This window comes from Xyrauchen texanus, chromosome 22 (assembly GCF_025860055.1).
Source record: "Xyrauchen texanus isolate HMW12.3.18 chromosome 22, RBS_HiC_50CHRs, whole genome shotgun sequence".
Classification (NCBI taxonomy): domain Eukaryota; kingdom Metazoa; phylum Chordata; class Actinopteri; order Cypriniformes; family Catostomidae; genus Xyrauchen; species Xyrauchen texanus.
The window spans coordinates 28,271,292-28,297,274 of record NC_068297.1 but is presented as its reverse complement, the minus strand read 5'-3'; the positions used below and the strand labels follow the sequence as shown (position 1 = coordinate 28,297,274).

The window sequence follows — 25,983 nt, the reverse complement described above, 5'->3', positions numbered from 1 at the left end:
CTCTGCAAGGTCAGGGAGGGCGAGGAGCAAGTCATTCTGGTAGCCCCTATTGGCCTACCCGGACTTGGTTTTCGGACCTCACGCTCCTCACGACAGCCCCTCCCTGGCGAATTCCCCTGAGGAAGGACCTTCTTTCTCAGGGACGGGGCACGCTCTGGCACCCGCACCCAGACCTCTGGAACCTCCACGTGTGGCCCCTGGACAGGATGCGGAAGATCTAGCCGGTCTACCATCTACTGTCGTAGATACAATCAGCCAAGCCAGAGCCCCCTCTACCAGGCATCTTTACGCCCTAAAGTGGCGTCTGTTCGCGGACTGGTGTTCTTCCCGAGCCGAAGACCCGCAGAAGTGCGCAGTTAGGTCAGTGCTCATGTTTCTTCAGGAGAGGCTGGAGAGGAGGCTGCCCCCCTCCACCCTCAAGGTGTATGTCGCCGCTATCACGGCCCACCATGACACGTTAGACGGAAAGTCTCTTGGTAAGCACGACTTAATCGTCAGGTTCCTAAAAGGTGCCCGGAGGATAGCTCCCTCCCGGCCTAACCTGTTCCCCTCCTGGGATCTTTCGGTCATCCTTACGGGACTCCAGAGACCCCCTTTCGAGCCGCTTGACTCAGTTGGACTCAGGGCCCTCTCTCTCAAGACCGCCCTGCTGATCGCACTCGCTTCCATCAAGAGGGTCGGGGACCTGCATGCGTTCTCTGTTAGCGACGCTTGCCTGGAGTTTGGTCCGGCAGACACTTTCATGATCCTAAGACCGCGACCGGGCTATGTGCCCAAGGTTCCTACCACACCCTTCAGGGATCAGGTAGTGAACCTGCAAGCGCTGCCTCGGGAGGAGGCAGATCCAGCCCTTTCACTGCTGTGTCCAGTACGTGCCTTACGTATTTACCTGGACCGCACACAGAGCACTAGACGCTCTGAGCAGCTCTTCGTCTGCTTTGGGGACAGCAGAAAAGGAATGCTGTCTCCAAGCAGAGACTCGCCCACTGGGTTGTCGACGCCATTTCCCTGGCTTATCACACCCAGGCCGTGCCCCCCCTTTGCGGGTCCGAGCCCACTCCACCAGGAGTGTTGCGTCCTCATGGGCACTGGCTAGGGGCACTGCCCTAGCAGGCATTTGTGGAGCAGCGGGCTGGGCAACACCTAACACTTTCGCGAGATTCTACAATCTCCGAGTTGGGTCAGTATTGTCCCGTGTTCTCTCAGGTACCGAGCCCGTAGAACTCAGTGGCACGCTCACGATCTGACCGGGTGAATCGCTTGCACCTAGCGCCCTTCCCCCTAACCAGGGGAAACAGTGCGACTTCATTCCCAGGAGATCTCAGGTTTGGGACACTGGTTGATTCCTCCCTTGCCCTCGTGGGTCGCAGTTCAGCGGAGGAACTCGCCGACCCAAGCCACTGCGGGTACCGCAAGCTACCCTGCACTGGTGTAGGTGCTCCACAGTTAAGACCTCCTTCGGACTCCCCCTGTGTGTAACGCCATGGTTCTGTCCCCTCTGGCGAGCGGACTCCCGTGCTTCCCTTAGGCAGTCACGGCTGCCTCGGTTGCCGTGCTGTATGTTCCCCCCTCTATAGGCTGGATCCACCACCGCACCGACTTTTCCACATAGGCCCTAAGTCAGGCCTCTGATGGCTAAGACCCCCTTCCCTCAATGCTGTGTAAGGTCCCCGGCCTAAGTTGCTCTATGCGAGAAACATAGAGAGAAAAGAGGCCCGGCCAGGCTTGGCCCGTTCCCAGGTTGGCAGCCAGCACCTTGTTCCCCCTTCTGGGGTAACGATAAGGAATCCTGATGGCTTAAATGGGGCATTAGGGAAGGGTACGTGCAGCCTGATACAGTTGGTCGTCCTGCACGTAAGAATTCCTGCTCGCTCCTGCATCAGCAGTTCACGTTCACGGCTCAGCGCGTGGCGCTTTTATAAGTGGACCCCTAGTGTCGCTTCTCTGACACAGCGTGGAGAGAGCGACAGAAGAGAACGTCTAGGTTACGTATTTAACCTCCGTTCCCGATGGAGGAACGAGGCGTTGTGTCTCCCCTGCCACGTCGCTGAGCCGAGCCACTGTTGTGGCCGGACCATTTCCGGCTCCTCAGAAAAATCCTGAATGAACTCCCTTATTTGCGCCGCTTAAATACCCGTATGTCCGGGGGCGGACATGCAAATACTGGTTGCCAACTCTCATTGGCCTTTTTTCATAGTCCAGAGGTGAATATCGGCGCTCAAGAGAGACCCCTAGTGTCGCTTCTCTGACACAACGTCTCGTTCCCTCCATCGGGGAACGGAGGTTACATACGTAACCTAGACGTTATAATGTGCATATTTCTTTCACACCAGAGCATGTGTGCGAAGCAGAGCTGTGTGACACTACGCTCAATAAAAGAGCATTTACACTGCTAGCGACACGCAGCGACAAAACGATCTCCTCTCATTCATTTTCAATGAGAGCTGGCGACTTCTGGCAACACGCGCGATGGTGACCATTGACGACCGGATGTGGGTGCGTCCAGCGATGCGACAAAGTTGAGAAACGTATAACTTTATGCAAATTTATGACTGCACTGAAAATGTCACGATATATCACGATACACGGATCTAAGTATCGAAACAATATCTTTAGAAAAAGTAGCGTAATATATTGATATTTGATTGTATCGACAGAGCTCTTGATGTGAGTTGTGTGGTGATGTAAGTTGTAATATTGCGTTTATGTTGCGAAAATAGCGGATTCATCTCATACTATAGGATACATATATAGGATATGTTTGAGTGAGGTAATTAACCCGTTTGTGAAGTAGTTTGGATCATTTGATTCAATTATTTTAAAATGTATCTTTAAAGAAAGAAAAAGAACAATTGTTAGCACAATGTAAATATTGTTTGCTTATTCTCATGATGCATCTTTTTCATCTGTTCTTTGTGATCATTGTCAAAATAAGTAAAACATTTGTCAACAAACATTTATGTCAATAATTTAATTGAAGTGATTAACACTACCTTGCACTCAAGTTTTGACTGGAAAATAAAGTCTGTCGTGGAATGCGATGAACTTCAAGTAAATTTGATGGTAAAAGGAACGCAAAATAACTTTTAGAACTTTGTCGGAGGCAAAGATTCTTTGCAAAGTCAATGTCATGCAAGCAATCAAAGACTGCTGATTTTCCTTTAAGGAAAGAAATCTTTTTACAAATCCTGCACTGGTCTCAGAGAGCAAAATCATGGCCTGTGTCTTATTGTGTGCACCTAGGCTTAAAAAAAGCACAGTTTTGAATATCTGAGTAGATCATCTGAGCCATTTCCAAACAAATTTGCTGCTTTATGATTCTTGCTGCAGCATATGTCAGACAAACAGAATGTCATCTTGCACTGCCAATCTCTCCCTCAAGCTCCAAGGCCCCTGTGTGCACTTACAATTACAAAGGCAAGTGTTTGCGATGGCAAAGGAGTGATAATTCTCAGACAATGTTTATGCACCAGATTCCTCTCTCAGACAGTGATGTCACCCTCTTGGGGAGCAGATAAGGAGAAGAGTTTGATTAGCGAGTGTATGTATGAGTCTAATCTGGAACTTTCCCACTTTGAGCTGATCGGCACCTCTTTTCCAAAAGTTCAAATGCTTGATAGTTCTCTCTATTTTTTAGTGAACTGGCAGTACCTTATCCTCTTTGACAACGCTGAGGAAGTAAGGCACCACAACATTTTCTGCCACTTGTAATGGATTGTTTTGTTGTGGCGCTTCATGACTTGCACATTTAAATGAATTGTTTGGCATTGAGTTTGTTTACTCATTAAAATTTCAGCTTTGTTCCTCTTGTCACATTGACTGTTGACAGCTGCAAGTGCAGTTTTTCCATAAAAATAAAGTGTTTAATACCAAGTGAATTTGCAAACTTGTTGTTTGATTGCAGCAGTGATTCTGCCCTGTTTGCACATGTTAGATTTGGCTTGTCATTAGCTACATTTTTAGTCCCCTGATTAGCTTTGTACATCTTTACACATGAAATGGTGCACCTGTCAGTCCCCATTCAAACAGCGCTACTTCTACAAGACCCATCATTACACTTATGTTTACCCAGAGACGGGTTGTCATGGAGAAGGCCATAATTGGTGTTTTGTGCAAGCTGTTCAACTTGTGGATAGAAAGCAATGTAATGGAGGATATAAGACCTGGTTTTGTGCTCTTGGTTCAGAGATCCCTCTTCTTTCAAGACGAAAGTGTTCTGTGAAGCTCGTAGAAGCTTGATTGCTTGCCAGTGCTCAAGCAGTTAGCATTAGTATAGCTCTGTAAATAGTGGCTTGTTGTTATGCCCTAAATGACATTCGAAATTAGGGAATCATGGGCTCACTTTCAGAGGACAAGCATGGATTATGTAGTCTAAATCTAAAGTAAAGTACTTAAACAGCTGCCATTCTTCCTAGAGATTATACGCCTTGAAAGCACCTTTTTTGCTAGGCTCAACCAGAAAGTGACAAAACATTTTCAGAGTTTAACTGGTAGTGAAAACACATAACATCATGGCCCAGTGAGAAGCATGTATTGCTCGCCCGTCTCTCTTTTCAGAGAAAGCATTGTCGGAAAAGGAAAGTGATTTTAAGTTGGGGCTAGAAAAGGAGTCACTCAGGGGCCATTCACATAATGTGTGCGCTGTGAAGCCTGTGATGATTGACAGTGCCCTGAAGGCACAATGCTCTCTCTTTTTTATATGTGGTTCTTATTTATTTCTGCTCCAACGCAGCAGCCGGTATCTTTTGTTTTGTTTCTCGACAAGTAAACCTTGATTTGCAGGTGTTGTACAGTTGTAGTGATTTGCATGTCCAGAACAGTCTTGGCAGTGTGAAGCTCAACTGCGAAGCGGCATGTTATCACATTATTTAGTCTGTCTCTCAGTAGCTGCAGCCAAAACAAGCTAGCCTGCAGCATAAGGGAGGACTGCAAAACACTGGGAGGCAGCTCCTGTTAGGCTGTAGGACAGGAAGAGAAAAATAAATCCTAGATGGAGTCCTTCTAGAGAGGCTCTCTCTTCTCTAACATGGAAAAAATATCACCTCAAGCATCTGAGAGGATGTGAATCTCAATTTCCTCAGCCTTCACATTCTTTTTCTTCTTCATGATTCAAAGTGTTTTCTTCCATCTCCCAAGGGTGAGGCTAGATCTTTGTATCGCAAAAGAATGTAGATGTTTTAAAGGGGACATTTCATGAAAAACATGATTTTTTTCTGTTTATAAAGAAGAATACAATCTACTATGTATACATACTCTAATATCCACAACACAAATATCTCTTCTCTGTCCATCCAGACCATTTATTGAAACAAAGTTGCAAAAATGGGTTGTTCAAAAAATGGTCATGGTATTGTCATCAAAAAACATGAGCACATTAACTTACAGCCACTCTAACATAATGCTTGAAACATTCTCTAAGCAAGTAAGTGGATGATGACATTACTGGATAACACAAGCTCGAATTCAAGTGCCAAAATGCAATCCATAAAGCAACGTAAGTATGCATTGCATTTCAGCATTGCCACAAGGGTATAGTGGGCATTTGCACAAGCCGTCCTCTTCTACTGTCAGTTTTCTCTTGCAGGTCAAGTTCTGTCATGGTGAAGAAATAGTTTAAGAGAATCTTGAGCAAGTTTGAGTCAGTTTAATTGTCAACATGTTTAGAGCTTGCTACCTGAATAACAAATACATTTTAAAGGCACAGGCATTTGAAGCTATTACCTCGCTTGCTGGAGGAATATACACTCAATGACCACTTTATTAGGTAAACCTGTGCACCTACTTATTCATGGAATTATCTAATCAGCCAATCATGTTGCTGCGATGCATGAAAATTCCAGGAAATCAGCAGTTGTAAAATACAAAATCATACCATGGTCAAAATCACTGAGATCACGTTTTGTTTTCCATTCTGAAGCTCCTGACACATATCTGAGTGATTGTATGCATTGCACTGCACCACATGATTGGCTTATTTGATAATTGCATGAATAAGTAAATGTATATGTGTATCTACAGTAATTGGTCATTGAGTGTAGATGTGCTTCAAAAAAGTTATGATTTGCTCAAAATACCTTCAATATCATCGCATAGCATCTCAAAGTATGCTCTGGTCATTCTTAAATGCCAGAGCCAAAGCCTGTTATCAAAAATGATTCGCCACTTACCTCCCAGAACTGCTAGACACACTTTTGATCCCAAACATAATGCATCTGCAACTGAAGGCTAGCAAACATGAGGTTATTCAGAGCATTTTGTCTGTGCACTCTAACCCACAAGTAATTTATTACATTGAATAAAAAAGACAAAGTAGTTCAACTTCCATTTTCATCTCTATTTCACGCCATTTTCCCCAGAAGTTCTTTTAAACACATGTGATGTAAACGCTGCTTTATTTGAAAGCTTTTTTTGGCGAAACATGCTGAATACTGAAGTTTGTTATGCAAGAATGCACTTTAAGTATGTGTGGCAGGGCGGAGTGTGGGGCCGGGTCGTGAATCCGCACACCCGGCCCCTAATCAGGCTAATCAAGACTGGAAGCTGCAGTGCGACAGAGAGAGAGATTTACAGGCAGCTGTTCGACACCTGTGTGTGTATGTGTTTGTCTTTTTGGTTCAGTTTTATATTAAACTATTTATATTGTCAAGCCGGTTCTCGCCTCCTCCTTTCCCTTTAACCTCTTAACACTGGTGCCGAAGCCCTGGACGGAGGAGGGATGTGCCGTAGTAGTGTCCTCGCCACAACTATCCACTTCCAGGGGCGGAGGAGTCCCCTACCAGCCGCTGAAACGCAGCAGGGTCTGAGACCGGCTTCCGCGAGCAGGGAGGGGATCCTGGCCAACTGCCTGGAGTGGGAGGACTGCTGCTAGGGGCGGGGGAAACCCCCTTCCATCCACTGGAACATGGCGGGGCGTTCCCTCCGCCAGGGGACTGAGGTTTGTCTCCGATCTTCTTGGGGATGGTACGACTGTCATTCATTAGATGGTGAAGGAGTGGCCGAGGACCAAGCTACGCCATATCGGAGAACCAGCTTGACAATGTAAATAATAGTTGAATATAAAACTGTGTCGGACACCTGTCTGTAAATCTCTCTCTCTGCTGCACTGCAGTCTCCAGTCGGCCTTTATCCCTCTCGGAGGCTTGATTAGCCTGATTAGGGGCCGAATATGCTGAACCAGGACCCGGCCCCGCCCTCCGCCCTGCCACAGTATGCACAACAGGACTGCGACACTTGTAATGCATTGGCATAACATACACATCTGCACTTGTGTAGTACATGTTTCGAGGGTGAAAATTGTCATGTAAAACTAAATTATGACTGCTTTTGGTGCAAGAAACCTTGACTTACAGTTTAAGTGAACTTCAGGGGAAATATATGAATGCTGAAGTAGATAATAAAGCCCCTTTTAAGACCTGAAGTCTGTAAAGACTTGTGTGGTGCCTGGTTTGAGACCGAACAACTGGCCAATGACCACAAATCTTCTGCTACGTAAAATGAAACACTGATCGGTGTTTAAGCTTGAACCAAAACGGCAGGTATCTGTATGAGGACAGTTTTGCAACTGAAGGTTAGCAGACTCCTTACGGTAATGGATGTTTTATTTTAGGTCGCACTCTGGTGCTGTTCTTGGGTACTGTGAGACTGATAAGTGGAGGTGTTTTAATCTACAGATGATGAAATTCATTGCTGCCTCTTCACAGTTCTGTCTTAGATATAAATGGGCTTTTTTCCTGCATGCTTCAGATACAGTTTGTGTAAAAAAAGACTTTCTTTATGTAAGTGTGATTTTATATCTGGATTTTCAGCAATTAATATGAGAACACTGGTAATAGACATTCTTTATTTGTGTCATTACTTTTTGCTTTTACATATATATGGAGGGCTGGGCAGAAATATACTGTAGATTACATAGTTGACGTTTGCCACTTACCTCATCTTGCTCAAACTCTTCTAGTGTAGTCATGCACTCAAATAATTCAGGTGGGGCCAGTTAACAGCTGTTGGCCTCAGAGGGGAGGAGACCAGTTGGATCAGTCTTGAGGCAGAAAAAAATAGGCTGTGGCGTCTCTGGGTAGTGTTTCCATGGTTACCAATCTCTTCCAGTAATTTACACAGAGGTATGGTGTTTCAAGACGGGAGAGAAGCTCCTGTGAGGTTTTATATGAGATAATGCCTGTATACAACACTGTACATTATTCCGATTTGCTTATGGGCAAGATGGAATCTGCAGAGGTTTTTCCAAATTTCTTGTGTTAATTTAAGAGGGAAATCTGCAGACTGGATTTAAACATGCTAAGATGTGTTAAATGGAGCTGAATGTACTTTTATCAGTGGATGAAGTTATAATCAATTTAGTCAAAATTAAGTGGCATTTGTAACTCATTTTACTTTGGTAGTGTGGTGTATTTCCTAGTGAAATAGGAGATCAATGAGAAAAAAAGTAGGGCTTAATTTTGTCCATCGGTTATTGACTTGATTGTGAAAGGTAATTTCTATGTGACAGGTGGTTGGAGGGGATGGGTTTAAAAAGAGGAATTGGCAACATCAGCTGAGAAGTTGTTTTAGATGTGCAGCGAGTTATTACATTTTCATTTATATTGAATTAAATTCTACCGAAGTGTACATTTTTAAGACTAAAGCATTTCAAATTCATAACAAAATTCCATCAAATCAAACTGTGTAATTTTGAACAAAAGTTTTTTTTTAGTGCAAAAAATTACCACCCAGGCCTGGTATGAAATAGACTAGTCTTGACTTAACTGCTAAGACTAAAATACCGTACTCATCCAGAATTGAAGCCAATCAGTAAAGATACATTTTTAGAGCTAAAGAGTAGAAACGAGACTGTGCAATTTTGCAGTATCTGTTCATGCGATGTTCCTCTCACCAAACAGAAATTGAGTTGCAGAGAGTGAGAGAAATGGTGACAGGGCACAAGTGTAAATCACTGTGACTTCACTGCTGCAGTGGTGTGAAGTTGATTTTAAAGGTGTTTTTTAAGGTTTTGTGTGTATTGAATTTAATTTACCATGGCACCCTCAGCAGCTAAAATTGTTGCTGTGGGATTGGACTACTGCCTTTTTGGTTCAGTGGGTTTTCATTTACGACATTGGGTCTGAGGCCCTTGGATCTGTGGTTTCCAAAGTAATTCATTATTTAGCCTCAGCTGTGTTCGACTTTGGAGGAACTTGTGGAGATACCAGAGTCTTCAAATGGTCATAAACTGACTGACTTCTTTGCATTATTCACTAACTATCTTTTATTCATTTCTGCATTTCTTGGGCTAGGACTACTGCTGCATCCTTAGCTGTGTTAAAATACCTCTGAGGCTAACAGTTTGTTTGTTTGTTTGTTTGACAGCAAAGAACAAAAAAAATTGTGGTAAACTCTAGATAGAACTAGCGATGTACACAACTACTGTTCAAAATCGAATATCCGTTGGGTTGACGATTAGTCGATTAATCTGACTTATAGAGATAGTTCACCATAAAATTAAAATGCTGTCATCTTTTACTCACCCTCATGGTTTTCCAAACCCATGTGAGTTTATTTCTTCAATGTAACACAAAAGGAGATGTTAGGCAGAATGTTAGCCACTGTCACCACTCACTTTCATTGCATATTCTTTCCATACAATTAAATTGAATGGTGGCTAAGACATCATAGGTTTGGAAAAAGGTGAAATGATGTACTGTAATTGATGTAAAAAAAAAAGGTTTTGGTTGAACTATCGTTAATATTGCACAAAACTATAATGGTCCTTGCAAAAATAAATAAAAAAAACTATTTTAAACATAAATCAGATAAATAACTAGAACCTTTTATTGCACAAAACTGTCATAGTCATCACACAAGGCAGATTATACATACTAAAGGGAACATTGTGCAAAAAAAAAAGAGGCTATTTGAAGTCTAATTGAAAAGAAAACTAACATACTGTCTGTAATTAAAGCTGAAATATAGAATTATTAAAAAAAAGATTTAGATAAACACCCAGTCAATCACATTAATTGCTAAATGACTAGCCATCCAACTAACTTGTCAACCATCCTGTCCCATTTCTAGCTAGAGCAATCTGGACCAATTCCGAAGTACTTCCAAAAAGTTAACTCAGACTTTGAATCAGCATTTCCTTTCTTGACAGAGACATTAGAGGATTACAGCTCTGAAAGCACATTCCAAATACTAAACAAAATCCATTCAAGTTTGTTCTCCCTACATGGAGTCCAATCCCTAATGCCAGAGGATTCCAGAATAAGTCCATGTCAAAGACTTTTCCATAAAACCATGAAGGAATTTGTTACAGTTGTATAATTCTTTATGATGAGTAAATTCCCAAATCAAGGCAGCCAGTGGGTTGCCACCAGTTCAAGCCTGACAAACTTTGCATATTACAACCTGCTTGTCCTGCTATGGTGAGAGAGGAATAAGCCCTTGCTCTGACACTAGCTCAACATGAGCCTGAGCCAGCTGTTTGTACATCAGCACTTATGGCTTGCCCTTCAAAAACTGAAATCCAACAGGACAGCCAGACCCTATTTTTGCCCTCCTAGAGGAATGAAGGGTATGTTGTAAAAGTTTCAAATAGCAAAATATACTAAAAACTAAAACCAATATATTGTCTTTAATATAATTATTATTATTAATATTTCAGTTAATAAAAAACTTCTAACACAATGAGGCGCCTTATGAAAGAAGCAAAAAATGACAATGGCACCAATTGGGCTAACAAAAAGTGGCAAGACACGTGGAATAATAACAACCAGTTTATTGGCTATAACAGTTTGTATCTAACAAACCCGCTGGAAATGACCTACCCAGACAAGCCTCAGTCAAGCTGAACCGACTAAGAACTGGACATGGCTGTTTCCGGGCCACCCTACACAAGTGGGGTGTCACTGATAACCCTATCTGCGAATTCGGGGATGTCAAGGAGCAGACGGCTAACCACATTATATATTCCTGCTCCCATTTCAGGTGCCCCGGCAACGGATGATGCCAGCCGCGACTGGCTGAAGCACTTGACTGTGACAATATAATATGTAATTTCTGCATGTTAAGTTCATATGAAAAAAATACATAAATAAATAAATAAAACTGAAAACATACTTGTCGACCAGCTTTAGCATCCAAGTTCTGCTGGTGAACAGCATGGCTATGCTGCTCCACCAGCTAGACCAGCACCAAACCAGCATAAACCAGCCTGTACCAGCAAGAAGATTCATGTTAGGAAAATCTGGGCTTCAGTAGGGACCTTATCTCTGCAGGTTTTATTTCTGATAAACCAGCAACCAGCAAAACAAGTTGGGGGCAAGCACACTATCTGCTCTCCTACAAATCTCTCTTTGCTTCCAGATGGCTTGGGTCAGGCTTTATCTTGAAAACGTACGAGATTCAGCAGGAAGGTGTATAAAGCATTGGTTTTGCATAAACTATGGTTTTCAAAGAGCTTTCCACACATGTTCTAGTCACATTTAAAAGGCTAACTGAGATGTGGGCACTTGTATCATTCTTAAAGAATTAGATCCATGGGTGGTCATTGCACTGAACATAAGGTTAGGTCAAGATGCTGACGTAACTATCACTCATGACCCTGTTAATTATTCACCTTTGCCATATCACGTCATCAGGCTCTGGCCCCGCCTTAAGACCTGTGGGCAAGCTGTAGGACAAGGAGGCTCATTAGAAACACTGTGCCATTAATCATTAAGATGTAATGAGTGTTTATTGTAATTAATAACAGGAAGCAGGAAACTGTTACTACCAAGATTGGAGTTGCATTGGAAATTTCATTCCGAATTCCAAATCAAATGGACTTCCAATTTAACACATTGGAGGAGCATGTTCACAAACCCTCACAATCGCAGCACAAAAGATATGTAAACAGCTTCTTACTTCATTAATTCGACCACCCCATCTCCATCTTTATTTCCATAATTAGGTCCACAGGGGCATTTTAGTGCTTGAATCGAGTCTCAAGAGTGAGCTCATTTAGTGCAGAGATCAAGCCAAACTTGTTTACCATTATTACTTGCATTGAGTATATGAGTGTAAATGAGCATTTCGATTTTGTTTACTTTTTTAGATTAACGCATATACAAAATAGTAAACTGTGGAGGGAATTGGGTTGGTTAATGGGTTGGGAATTGGGTTGGAATGAAGAAAAATATTAGGTTGGGAATAGGCAGGATAGAGTAAGAAATTGGCTTGGAAATGGGTATGATAAAATAGTGAATTGTGTTGGGAAGGGTATTGTATTGGGAATGGTTTGGTTAGGGATGGCAATTGAGATGGAAATTTAGTTGGGAATGGGTAAAATAGAGAATTGGATTTTGAATAGATAGGGGAGGAAAGGGAATTGTATTGGGATTATGAATAGGGTAAAGAACTGTTAGAAAAGGGTAGGATATGAGTAGGAAATCATTTAGGTGTAATGCAAAAAAATAAAAAAATGTAAGTAAAAACAAATATATATATATATATATATATATATATATATATATATATATATATATATATATATATATATATATATATATATATATATATATATATATATATATATATATTTGTTTTTGAAAACGTCCTTAAAACAAGATGTAAAAATCTTGCAATGAACAAGTTCATTTTTATTTCCTAAATGGCAAATATGTTTTTAATAATATATACATATTTTGATTGGAAAAAAATGTGAAGACAATGATTTGCAGTGAAGGATAAGGTAGGAAATGCAAATTAAATGGAAAAGGTTAGGGTGGGGGTGGGGTAGGATAGGGTTGGGAATGTGTAGGATTTGGATAAGAATTTGATTGTTATTGGGTTGGGAATATATTTACTGTGATAGCAGGTGTTCAATGTAACAAGAGTAATCTCTTCAGCATCATGGATTTCACACTCAAAACGAATGACCTCTTGATAACCTACTGATCCTTCGCTAATTCCCCCGATAAGGCACATCCAAGCCCTTCTGTACCTGTTCCTGTGTATCATTACAGGCACACAACACAGAAAACGCCTGATCATACAAAACACTTGATATTAAGCTCCTGGAGACTTTAATAAACATCTGTATATCCATCTGTACACTTCTGTGCAACACTTTCTAGCACTTTGAAGTAGCTTACAGATGCCTAATGTCAGGGGGATAATATAATTTGTTTTATTACTTTTGAAATGTTTCATTTTTGTTCTTTTGTGCATTGATTTATATGCAGTTCTTTCCGATTAGTTGCCACTGTCAGAAGCAGTAGCAGTCACTCAGAGGAGAGCAACAGACCCGGAACACATGGAACAAAAAAGCTTTTGAAAACTGAGCAAATCCATATAGCCCTCTGTGAAGCCTGTCTAGTGTGACAACCTTGCAGTTGCCACACCAGATTATTGGGTAATTCATTGAGCCTCTACTAATTTACAAAATTATTCACTGGAATTAAAAACCTTGTGTGCCGCATTGGCTGAACTTTCAACAGCTAAGCATGCAAAGATCAATTTCCACGTGGCTCGGGGTGCTTTTTGTGGACTCCAGGTTTCTAATAATTCCTTTACTGATGGATTGCTTTGAAATTCTGCCACTCTTTTATTTGAAAGAATTGCACAGAATGGTCCAAGGCCTCATATTTGTGGCAGGCTGAGGGATCCTTCTGCTTTACAACTGTGATCTGTTTATGAACAGAGGTGTTTCAAGGACGGTTTCAGCGTCATTTGACTTCAGCACAAGGAGAGGAAACTGATTATATGTTAACTGATTATATATTTCTAAAAGAATGCATTTTTAGCATTATGAAATTAATCCATACGACTCCAGTGGTTAAATCCAAATCTTTACAAGATATATGATAGGTGTGTTTGAGAAACAGGTCAATATTTAATTCCTTTTTTTTTTTCTTTCAAACAGCCCTCTTAAGCGCTCTTCTCTCCTAAGTGTTTGTCTGCTTTTGTTTTTGGCGATTCACATTCTACATGCATATCGCCACCTACTGGACAGGAAGAAGAACTTGTGGTAAAAACTTTGCATATATATATATTTGCATCAATATTGATCTGATTCTCATCCACATCTTATCGCTTCTGAAGATATGGATTTATCCACTATGATTCCTTTATGTGCTTTTTTTGATCTTCAATGTTCTGGACCCTGTTGACATATTGCATGGACCTACAGAGAGTTATATACTGCAGACCTTAGTATTTGTGTGAATTTATTTAGTTTACAGTACATTCAAATATTATTACTAAAAACAAGAAATAGATGGTAATTTGCTTGTGTTCCTCTATCACATCCACCATGATTTTTTATTTTATTTACTTTTTTATTATGCCTAAAGTTATCAGAGTTTGAAGGTACATACTTTTAAGACTTCTTCATGAAGTTTCACTTTTGAGCAAAAAAACAGGCCAGTTCCATTTGCACAATTGCGGGCATTGTTACACATAATCTGAGGGTTGCCATGGTGACCAGTGAGCATCAATTCTACAGCTATCTGAAACCCAGCTGCTAAAAGTTCTCTCGGACACAAATGCACCAACATTTAGGTCCCTGTGTACCCCATAACTATCTATTCTTCATGGCACCATCATCAGAGCCCTGTTTGTTTTGTTGGGCTGTCAATCATACTGCATTTGCGACAAGCTCTAATGCACTGTGTTTGGATGACTGTGTTTTACAGAGACAAAGCAGGCCTGCACTTTCAACGGTGTGGAGTACCACAATGGAGACATGTTCAGGATGGATGCGTGTCGATTCTGTCGCTGTCAGGGTGGGGTGTCCGTGTGCTTTACGGCACAATGTGGTGTGCTGCACTGCGAACGCTACTACGTACCTGACGGAGAGTGCTGTCCTGTGTGCGAAGGTTAGAGGACCCCAAAAGGGTTGCTTTTTGTACACAATGAAAGAAGCTTTGTTCATAGCGGCATGCATATTCATGTGAGAGCTAGTGTTGTTTATAGCGCTAAACAATGCATGTTTTCTCTTGAATAGGTGCCGCTGTGAAAGCACAAAATATGTCAAGATTTTCACTGAATAATTCGATTTAGGGTCATTTCTCATCAAAACCTATCGTATGTCTGCAAAAGACTTGGAATATGAGGCATGAACTGCATGGACCACTTTTATTATATATTTTGGTCCTTTTTTCGTCATAGCAAAGAAATTAACACAGTTTTGAATTACATGAGTGTGATTAAATTATGACAGAAGTTTCACTTTTGGGTGAACTAATCATTTAAATGGGATGCAACTCAACTTCCTTTTACGTGAAAGAAAATATTCATGTTCATTAGGCTGTTTGTATAAGGTGCGATTGCTTGGTCTGAAGCCAACTGGGTTTGACTGGGATCATGCAAAGATGCAAATTATACATCATCAATAGCTGTTTTCTTCCATGAGTAACAACAGATTGTTTTCATACCAATTGCAAACCACACAGAGTTCTCCTGATCTGAACCCCAGGCCGCTTTTTCAAGTAGACTTGGGAATGGTTCAACAATCTGCTTTCACACCAGTGAGCCGAAATCTGTCATGAAGGTCTATTATGAAAGCACCATTATACGTTCTGACAGTTTATCAGTAGCATAAGCAGGCATACACACCACACTATAAATGCTGTATATAGAACAAGCAGTCTTTATCATCATCATGCCTTAAGGCCTGTTTTGCATTTTCTGCCTATATGTTCTGCCTATAACTGATTCAGATGGTGATTTTTTGATTTCTTATTTTAATGAGTAATGTCATTCAGGACCAAAGCGAAATCCTAAAGCAATTATGACGTGACTGGATTTTCAACGTAACGAAAGATAGTCTTTCATGTTACGTGATAGGAAAGATTCTGCCGATTGGACATTACATTTGCATCTTTGTGTGCATGTGTTCTCAAAATTCAATGAGCATGCTTGGCTAATTAGTTCAGAAAACTGCTCATTTTTTTTAATTTTGTGTACAACCTGTAATAGCATGTAATTTCGATTGCTATGCTTCTCTCATGGGTAGACTCTGTTGTCCATTATGGCTCAGTATTACCATGCTACCTTTCTTGCTCATGTTGTATTTATTAGCTTGTGGCTGCTTTGAGATTAGTCTGTGAATGATTTTGCCGTTATATAGGTAATTAAAGGGGAGTTAAGTGCAACTCCCCCTTTCCCTTGTAGCTTTTCTCTGGAGACTTTTACTGCAATGAATAAACCAAATGAAATTTCCCAACAAAATTTGGAAGGCTAACACTAACTATACATCTGTATAAACAATCCATAAGCTCATATGCAGTCCTGGTTTATGGAAGAGATATATAATTTCAACCAAGGACTGAAAAATTATACTCCTCCATCGATTTAGGATGAATTTGTTGGCTGATCCCTCACATATGTTGCGTTTATTTATTTTAATTCTAATTGTTTGTTCATAAACAGCCTTCTTCTTGTAACGTCTTTCACGCAGACCCCATCTACCCGGTGCTCAATTTCGCCGGTTGCTACATGAACGGGCAGATCTTGGCTCATGGAGACCACTGGCGTGAGGACGACTGCACCTTCTGCCAGTGTGTGAGTGGAGAGGCTCGCTGTGTGGCGGCCGCCTGCGGCCACAGCTGCCTCAATCCTGTCACCATTCCAGGAGAGTGCTGTCCTGTGTGTGAAGGTAAGAAAAGATACACTTTATGGATTTGGGCTTGTGGGTCGTGTGTATGTGTGTCCTTTTGCCCATTAACTTCAACACAGTTTGTTGGTCAGTGATAGTGTTTTTTGGATCTCTAGTGAGTTTGATTGTGCATGATAGTGATACGCAAATAGATAATTCTTTTGATCTGGTTCTGACACTTGAAAATCATTCGGCTGTAATGGAGAATCTTTAATACAATTCAAAGAGTTACGTGGTGAGTGGTGCTTACTTGTGCAAAACTTGCTCTTGAGGGTGGTTGTCGATGCATTATTGTGCAGTTGCTAGGTGGCAGATGGTTGAAAGTAGGTATGGAACGATACAATTTTTTCTCTTCCGATACCTGAACTATCCGTATCGGCCAATACCGATCCCGATCTGATGACAGTGTTGTTCTGCTCTTAGTGTAAAGATGCAAAAAACCTCTTACAATACATTATTTCATTATAACATAGGAAAACAAAAAACAATTACATAAGAGCATGTGCAAAAATAACAGTAATTCCAGTGAAAGTCTTCAGTAGAAAAGAAGCCAGTTCTCTTTATACATTTTAACTTGTATCTGGACTTGTAAATGGTTTCAGATTTCTCTCCCTCCCTCTCTCTTTCTCTCTCTTTCTCTTTCACTCTCTCGCTCTCTCACTCTCTCTGTTATTTATTTCATTTTAGCTATATTTTTTTTTTTAAATATTATTAATAATAATAATACTTTTACAATAAATGGTAATACATTTCAGTTGTAATTTCTTAAGGCTTTTATTTTGAAAGTCTGGCGCTGAGCGCTCCAGGAAGTCTGTGTTTGAGTGTTTGTTTGTAGGTTAATTCACAGTAGTGTAATATGGTTCTCATTCAACATCTGGTAAAATGCTTGTCTGGTGCCGTTCTCAATGCATGTTGTAGGTGGACAGAACTATTGGTCATCTGCATCTGAGATGGAGTTTGTGTGGAGCGACCACATATTGCACTGAGCAGCACATCATGAGCCTCTGCGCGTTTATATGTATCGGTAGAGCGGCGCTTATTCAGTAAATCTCCAGTGAAATGTTTTGGCTGTGCATGCTGGCCGTATATTTATTATTAAACACTCACAAAGCATTTGGATGACTGTAAGAGCCTGAATAAAATGCACAAGTTATATGGACTACTTTAATGGTGATTTGAAGGTTATTTATGTTATACTTTGAGCTTGACAGTAATGTCAATGACCAACATGCGGTATCGGATTTGGATCCTGCTCATCAGACTGATACCCGATCCTGGAAAAACTTCAGTATCGGACTCAGTAGTGATCCAGGTATCGGATCGGGGCCATCCCTAGTTGAAAGAGCGTTATTAAGTGGTTGATAGGGAGTTCTAGATGTTTGTTGCTCACTGGCCCAAGTCAAAAGAGCCCTATATCTTACATACATCATATACTTCTTCCTCTATGGGTGTTTCTTCAACTTTGGGCACTTCTAGAACTTCTAGTGGATTTCCTAAAAGTTGTCACTTATTTTTATTGACCACCTAACAATGTCCAACAGTGTATGTGCATGCATCACAGAAGATTCATGTCACATTTTATGAGAGTCATGATAATTCCCACCACAGTGTCAGTTCCATTACATTTACATTTGTGTATTATGTTTAATAGTATTATGTGGAGGAAATTTTTGTTATGGAAATTATATTTTCTGTGTTTTTTTAAATAAAATGGCTGATTCCTTTGTCTTTATTTCATAGCTAACATTTTATATATCCATATGCATACAATTAAATAATATTTTCACACTCTTTGCATAATTTGGCAAAATATGTTGAGTGAAAATTCTCTGTTCACAAGTGATATTTAACTTGAATTGTCTTTGATTTCTTCAAACATCACTTGTCTCTTCACTAACACTATTGTCGACTTGGTAAACAAATATACTAACTTTTTTTGTGGGTGTGTGACTAGGCTAAAACAGTACAATTTATACATAAATGGCATTTGAATAGTACCAAAAATAAATGATGAAGGCCTGGTAAAAAGTTTCCAGTTCAGTTTTATTGAGACCTTCATTCTACAAAAAGAAAAAAGGTAAAAATCAACCCCTGGGACAAGAAAGTGCCCAAAATTGAAGAAACACTCCTATGTGACTTGCCCCTTCATTTGATGCAAGTCTGTGGGTTTTTTAGTTTGTTTTATTGTCTGTCAGGTAAAAATAAATCATAAAACAAACATTTAACCGTGTGTATTAGCAATCAAAATAGTGACTTAAATCTATATTTGTTTAATAATCTACTAGACTGTGAGAGCAAAGCAGGCAGGTACATACCTGGATCTCCCAGTAACTCCTCCAACACAACCTAAACATCTCTACTGTCTCAAATCTTTACTTCCTGACATCTTTACCATGCCATGTCTCTTCGTCATGCAACGCTGCACCAAAATCCTTCAGTAGATATTTCCACCATTAGACTCTGCTGCTCACCCTTACCAGCAGAGTCTTATCATTTGACGACTGCAGGTGGATATGTCATACTGTGCACACAGATTTGTAGAGGCTTCCTGATGGACTTCCAGTGCCATTTCAGCTGGATTGACAGTCAGCTCAGTGTTTGTTGGGCATGTGAGCTTTACATCATTTTGTATCGCATTGTAAGCAACACAATGTATGGACGCACACCTCACTATGCAGGAAAGTGACTCAGTTCTCTGTGGCGTGAACTTGATTCTAATAGAGAGGGTTTGTAAAGGTTATTTCTCTCTCTCTCTCTCTCTCTCTCTCTCTCTACACACACACACACACACACACACACACAAACAAATAAGCAAGCAGGTGATAAATGAGTGGCAGGTATGTTGGATAATGAATCTCTCCAGGGATTGGCTGTGTGCAGACTGATGACATCATCTTTTGAAAAGTAGGAGAATATAGTTTTTTTTCTCAAGACTCAAATTGTAAAAAGCTACATGACATTTTCTCCTCTGTTACTCATAAACTCGGGATCACACTGAAAGGAAAGCTTGTTAAGAATGATTAATAATCTTATCAACTCTTTCTAAATGCCAGACTGACAGTATGTGTAAGCTACTGAACACCCCAGGGTTTTTGGGCTACAACAGCAGAAGACCACTCATCTCCACTACAAATAGGAAAAAGAGGCTACAATTTGCAAGAGCTCACCAAAATTGGACAGTTGAAGACTGGAAAAATGTTGCCTGGTCTGATGAGTCTCGATTTCTGTTGAGACATTCAGATGGTAGAGTCAGAATTTGGCGTAAACAGAATGAGAACATGGATCCATCATGCCTTGTTACCACTGTGCAGGCTGGTGGTGGTGGTGTAATTGTGTGGGGGATGTTTTCTTGGCACACTTTAGGCCCCTTAGTGCCAATTGGGCATCGTTTAAATGCCACGGCCTACCTGAGCATTGTTTCTGACCATGTCCATCCCTTTATGGCCACCATGTACCCATCCTCTGATGGCTACTTCCAGCAGGATAATGCACCATGTCACAAAGCTTGAATCATTTCAAATTGGTTTCTTGAACATGACAATGAGTTCACTGAACTAAAATGGCCCCCACAGTCACCAGATCTCAACCTAATAGAGCATCTTTGGGATGTGGTGGAATGGGAGCTTCGTGCCCTGGATGTGCATACCACAAATCTCCATCAACTGCAAGATGCTATCCTATCAATATGGGCCAACATTTCTAAAGAATGCTTTCAGCACCTTGTTGAATCAATGCCATGTAGAATTAAGGCAGTTCTGAAGGCAAAAGGGGGTCAAACACAGTATTAGTATGGTGTTCCTAATAATCCTTTAGGTGAGTGTATTTATATTTATACATTTGGCAGACGCTTTTATCCAAAGTGACTTACAGAGCCCTTAGTACAGGGACAATCCCCCCGGAGCAACCTGGAGTTAAGTGCCTTGCTCAGGGACACAATGGTGGTGGCTGTGGGGATATAATCAGGGACCCTTCTGATTAACAGTTTTGTCCTTTAGCCCACTACGCCACCAACACTCCAGACATTGTATGCACAGTAATAATCGAGCTTCAGGGTGGATTTATCTTTTCTTGCTCTCAGTGTCCAATTTTTCTAGAAACAATGTGTAATTGAATACTTAAAGTTACTTACCATATATTTTCCTAAAGAACATGCTAACCAGCCAATTTCTGACACCGTGACACCCACAGACAATTGCATGTTGCACACAAAACTGGAAAGTACTTTATCTAGCAAACTATAAACTGATTGGCTGACTTTACACAATTTCCATGAATAAAGCCCAAAGGATACTTTAGTAAGATGCAAATACGTAATGCAAATTTTGTCATCAGCAGAGTGCGACTGGAGTTATTTACACTAATTAGTTGGTTCACAAGGTGAAAACACTCACATTTGAGCCGTTACTTTCAAGAAAAAGTGCTAGAAGAAGACATAATCACAGCTAAACCACAGCAGACAAAGGTGGAAAGAAGAAGGTGTGAGGAGATACTTGCATTTGTATACAGTAACTTCATAGTCATAGTGCGTATGCACAAACCGCCTGTGTAGTAGAGTCAAATGAAGTGTACTTGGAAGTAGGGCTGCAACGATTCGTCGACGTTGTCGACAAAAATCGATAATAGAAATAGTCGACAATGAATTTCATTGTCGAAGTTGTCCCCAGACATGTTTTTTTCCGACCGAGGCACCTCTCTTCATTACAATCTCTGCCGAGAGTCGCACATGCGCATTAGCTTCTCTGCTGAGCGATAACATACAGAAATGGCGGGGTCCAACGCAGCAGCTGCGCGTACCAAAACATCTAAAGTTTGGGAGCATTTTAGCCTGGATACGGCGAATAAAAAGATTACCTGCATGGTTTGCAAAGCAGTCCTTGCGTATCACGGCAGCACCTCAGTGATGCACGAACATTTAAAGAGAAAGCACGTCGGACAGTTGAATGAAACGGTGTTTGACTCGCCTCGGTAAGATTTAAATAACATGGAAGCTAATACGTTTTGTTTTGGATATACATTGTACATTTTATAAGCGTATTTTATAAGCGTAGCCACCATGGACCCCTTTCTGCAAAAGAATCAGACGTGCACCCCACAACAGGCGAATGCCCTCACTGAGTCAGTATTGCAGATGCTGATCTATGATATGAGGCCGCTTTCCATGGTCGATGGTGCTGGGTTTCAACAAATGATAGCCCAGTTCAATCCAGACTACATCCTGCCATCCAGAACCCATTTCACCCACTTGATGGAGCAGAAATAGAGAATTAAAGCAATCTCATGCTAAATTTTAAAAAAAATTAATAATTTTTCGATTAGTCGACTAATCGTTTCAGTAGTCGGTGACTAGTCGACTATTAAAATAGTCATTAGTTGCAGCCATACTTGGAAGGCAGGCAGGTTTTTTTTTTATCAGTCAGCCTGGAAACAAAGATGTGTTTATTAGGTACCGAGATGATACAGTGAGAGCTTTAAAGGATGAAATAATCACGGGTTTTGCCAAAGTTTGCCAGTTTAGTAAACTCAAATCTTTGAAAAATATTCAGAGTTTTGTTTGAGGCACTTAGTAGCAAGTGAACTAGATATCCACGTTCAAAACAAAAGTTTTCTTAGTTTGACTATGAAATGATCTGTACAAACAGATTGGTCGAACCAATGTTGCTGTGACTTTAAGTATGTTTTGAAAGCGCCAAAGAGCTACAGTGTAACACTTTTTGGTGAAATGAGCCTACAAATTGATACTTATAGTTGACTCTGCATATTAAGCTGGGATAGAAGAAAATCACACACATCAGGTTTAATTGTTTTTACTGCAGTTTATAATGGCATCACCTAATTAAAAAAACACCCCTAAACATAGAGTAGAAACAATACGAACTGTGAATGATCACTTTACGTGTCAGGTAGATGGCTCTTCCTTTCTAAGTGGGCGGTTCTTGAACAGAATAAGCAGCAATGTCGACCAGGCCTTTTGTTGTTTAGTCAAAGGTATGTGAGGCAATGTGAGACTTCTGCATCGCAAAATAGACCTCAAATGCAGTGCTCTGTCTTTATTTGATTTCTCTCTCTTTTGGAAGTGAAAGGATAGAGCAAAGAAAGCATGTCTGCCTGCTGATCATCACAGGCTTTGGTGAAAGGTTAAGCATAGTGAGAGTGCATCAGTGTGAAAATAATCAAACGGTTTAGAATTCATTCTGCTGTGATGGCCAGGTGACTAACTTCTTAGTATTTCATACTGTATCTATTCATGACTATGTATTTTGCTAGACAGATGGTGCACAGTGAAAAGCAATTGTTACCTCAAGGATCAATTTCTACTTAAAGGGATAGCTCACCCAGAAATGAAAATTCTCTTATCATTTACTCACCCTCATGCCATCCCAGATGTGTATGACTTTCTTTCTTCAGCAGAACACAAAGGAAGGTTTTTAGAAAAATATCTCAGATCTGTAGGTCCATGCAATGCAAGTGAATGCTGATCAGATCTTTGTAGCTCCAAAAATCACATAAAATAATTGTTTTTTGCAGTGACATTGAAATCACTCTACGACAACAGACCAATACAAATTATATAATAAATACAATTGTAAATATACTGTTAATATAAAATATTAACTGAAAAATAAAACATGACCTCTAGATAGTTTTACACAAAAATCTTTTTCTTTTTCTTTTTTCATAAAATGGCTACAACAGTCAGGGACATCATTTGATGTTCCACAATATTTGAAAGTCTGCGCTGAAAACAGACATACTTCTCAAATGTCTAAGCGCAATAACCTATTTCTCAGGAAAATTTTGCGCCACTTCATTAACATACAATAAACCCACAGTTTGCACACATACACCCACAGATAGCGCAAACACTCCCACTTACGCCCACTTGAGCTTTGCACTGGCAAGAAAATTGCACTTAGAATTAGCACTCTCAAGACATAGCGCATGTTTGTTACGCATAGCGCTGCGCTTTGTGCTCTCACGAAAATAGAGCCCAAAGTCTAAATGATTCATTTAGCTGTGGGACTACTGTTCTAGACATATTTACAAACTCCGAGATCATGCCACAGATACTGCCATTAGAGCTTGCTGTAACTTAATTTGTTTCTACATTGAACATTGCTTTAGTAATGGTGCCCCTTCTGTAACAGATATAATAGTGACAGTAGTTATTATTATCACTGAATATATTCAATGCCTCCGAAGCCTCAGTCTTTACAACAGTTTGTACTGTGTCGGTGACACTATGTTACTTGTGTTTTGAAGTCAAACACACTATTCTATTCTCATGGACATGTTGGTTTATACAATAACAAAGCATGTTGTCTACTGCTGTCAGAGCCACAGTGTAGAGATAAAACCATGGATTTCTAACATACCTGGAAAGAACTATCTGTTATCATGTTCCTTCATCTCAATCCATTGACGGCCATACAAAAGTCTGTGTATTCTAAAAATTTTAAAGCATCATTATTTGTAATTATGCCATTATATTATTGTAGATGTCTTGCCTAAAACCCCCCCAGATAGAACTTAGAGATTGAACTCTTTTTGTTTGGTAAAGCAGCAGCGGCACAGACATATGTATTCAGCAGTGCCATATATGGCCCTATTAAAACATGGGAGATGGGGAAATAAATACCCCTGTAATGATGCCTGATATCCCCCTAGAGATAGAGGTCTTAAATAGCCAAACCTGTTGACAAGGACGAGAGAACTCCACTCTATCTGCGCCCTCACATTTACATGTGGCATGCTACATGTGGCTGTTTGTGGAGTTGGTGGACACATTCCAGAGACAGATTCCCATTTCTCTCATCCATGTGTTTACGTCATTTTTATGAGCCATGCTTAGCTAGTGATGAGAGCTTTTGAAGGGAACTGTGATGGGCCATTCATATTGTTTTTGTAGTTGCTTAATCGCTTATAGATAGGATGCATTTGAGTGACGTAAGTGTTCAAGTGGTTCATACAGACTATGATTGGATTTGAATCTTTTTTAATTTTTCTTCTTCTCACGGCACCAGTGTCAACTGTCCTACACGACCCACACAGGATTCGAACCGGCAAACCCCGGCATGGGAGTCAAACGCGCTAGCAAGGGCCTGGCCTTAAGAGCAGCACTAGTGACCGAGGCTAGAAGCAATGGCTTTTCTACACTCCTTTCTAGCATGTCCGACTCCCATGCCAGGGATCGCCATATCGAATCCTGCTCGGGGTGGGTCGAGTAGGACAGGTGACACATATTTTTCACCTCGCCTTTGATACATTTTTGTCAGTAATTTCATTTACGAGTTAAACACTTTTAGAGCATTAAGTTGCATTGCTATTTTTTTTTCTTTTCAATTTGGCCTGCCCAATTCCCAATGCTTACTAGGTACTCGTGGTGGTGCGGTTACTCACCACAGTCTGGGTAGCAGAGGACAAGTCTCAGTTGCCTCAGCTTCTGAGATAGTCTGCCCGCGCAAGTTGTCACATCAGCTCGCTGTTCATGACATCGTGGAGACTCATAGCATGTGGAGGCTCATGCTATTCTGCGATCCACACACAACTTACCACACGCCCCATTGAAAGCAAGAACCATTAATCCCGACCACAAGGAGGTTACCCATTACCTCTACCCTCCTTAGCAACCAGGTCAATTTGGTTGCTTAGGAGGCCTGGCTGGAGTCACTCAGCACACCCCAGATTCAAACTCGCCACTCTAGTGGTGGTAGTCAGTGTCATTACTCGCTGAGCTACCCAGGCCCCACCCCACGTTGCATTGCTTTTACATGTTACTTACATGATCAGGTCAGACCCACTCCAGATGTGTCTTTTGGCACTGAAACCCTCCCACTTCACTTTTCTTGTGTCAGTGTCCATGTCCCATCCCAGCCCTGCCCCGTCCTGTAAACCTTATTGGACACAGTCTGACTTTATCCCACCATTCCCATGACAGCTTAATTTAACTCATCTGCCCGCTGCACCTGCACTCTCTGCATTTTTATTTCCTAATTATTATTTGTTAGAAGACCTCATATCCTCAAGGTGACACTCTCTTGCTGTCACAGGGAAGTTATTGTACCAGATGTAGCATGTGTAATTAAGCAAATGAAAGCTGTCAGGTTGGGTTGAACCCCTAAAACTTGCACATCGCTTTTGAAGCGAAACCCACAACCAATAAGAGTTTTACACCTGAATTATCCATATTAAATATCTGTTTACCTTCGCCTTCATTTCCATTCATACAGTATGCAGGTGTTTATTTGTAGCAGTCTTTGAATATGGCCATGCAACATCCTTACATTTCAGAGAAATATCCTTGGAGAGAGTTTGATAGAGAAAAGCAATGAATGTGTTTTATCTGATCAGATTAA

The 25,983-nt window shown here is 40.9% G+C and overlaps 1 protein-coding gene across 2 annotated transcripts in view; it reads left to right on the top strand.

Moving 5' to 3' along the window:
• LOC127662525 (cysteine-rich motor neuron 1 protein-like) overlaps nt 1-25,983 on the top strand; it is a 195,672-nt gene that overhangs the window by 126,148 nt on the left and 43,541 nt on the right. For both annotated transcript variants that reach the window (XM_052153746.1, XM_052153745.1), the window contains exons 6-7: nt 14,667-14,849; nt 16,433-16,630. In XM_052153746.1, coding sequence (XP_052009706.1) covers nt 14,667-14,849; nt 16,433-16,630 — 381 coding nt within the window. The remainder of the gene's footprint in view (nt 1-14,666; nt 14,850-16,432; nt 16,631-25,983) is intronic.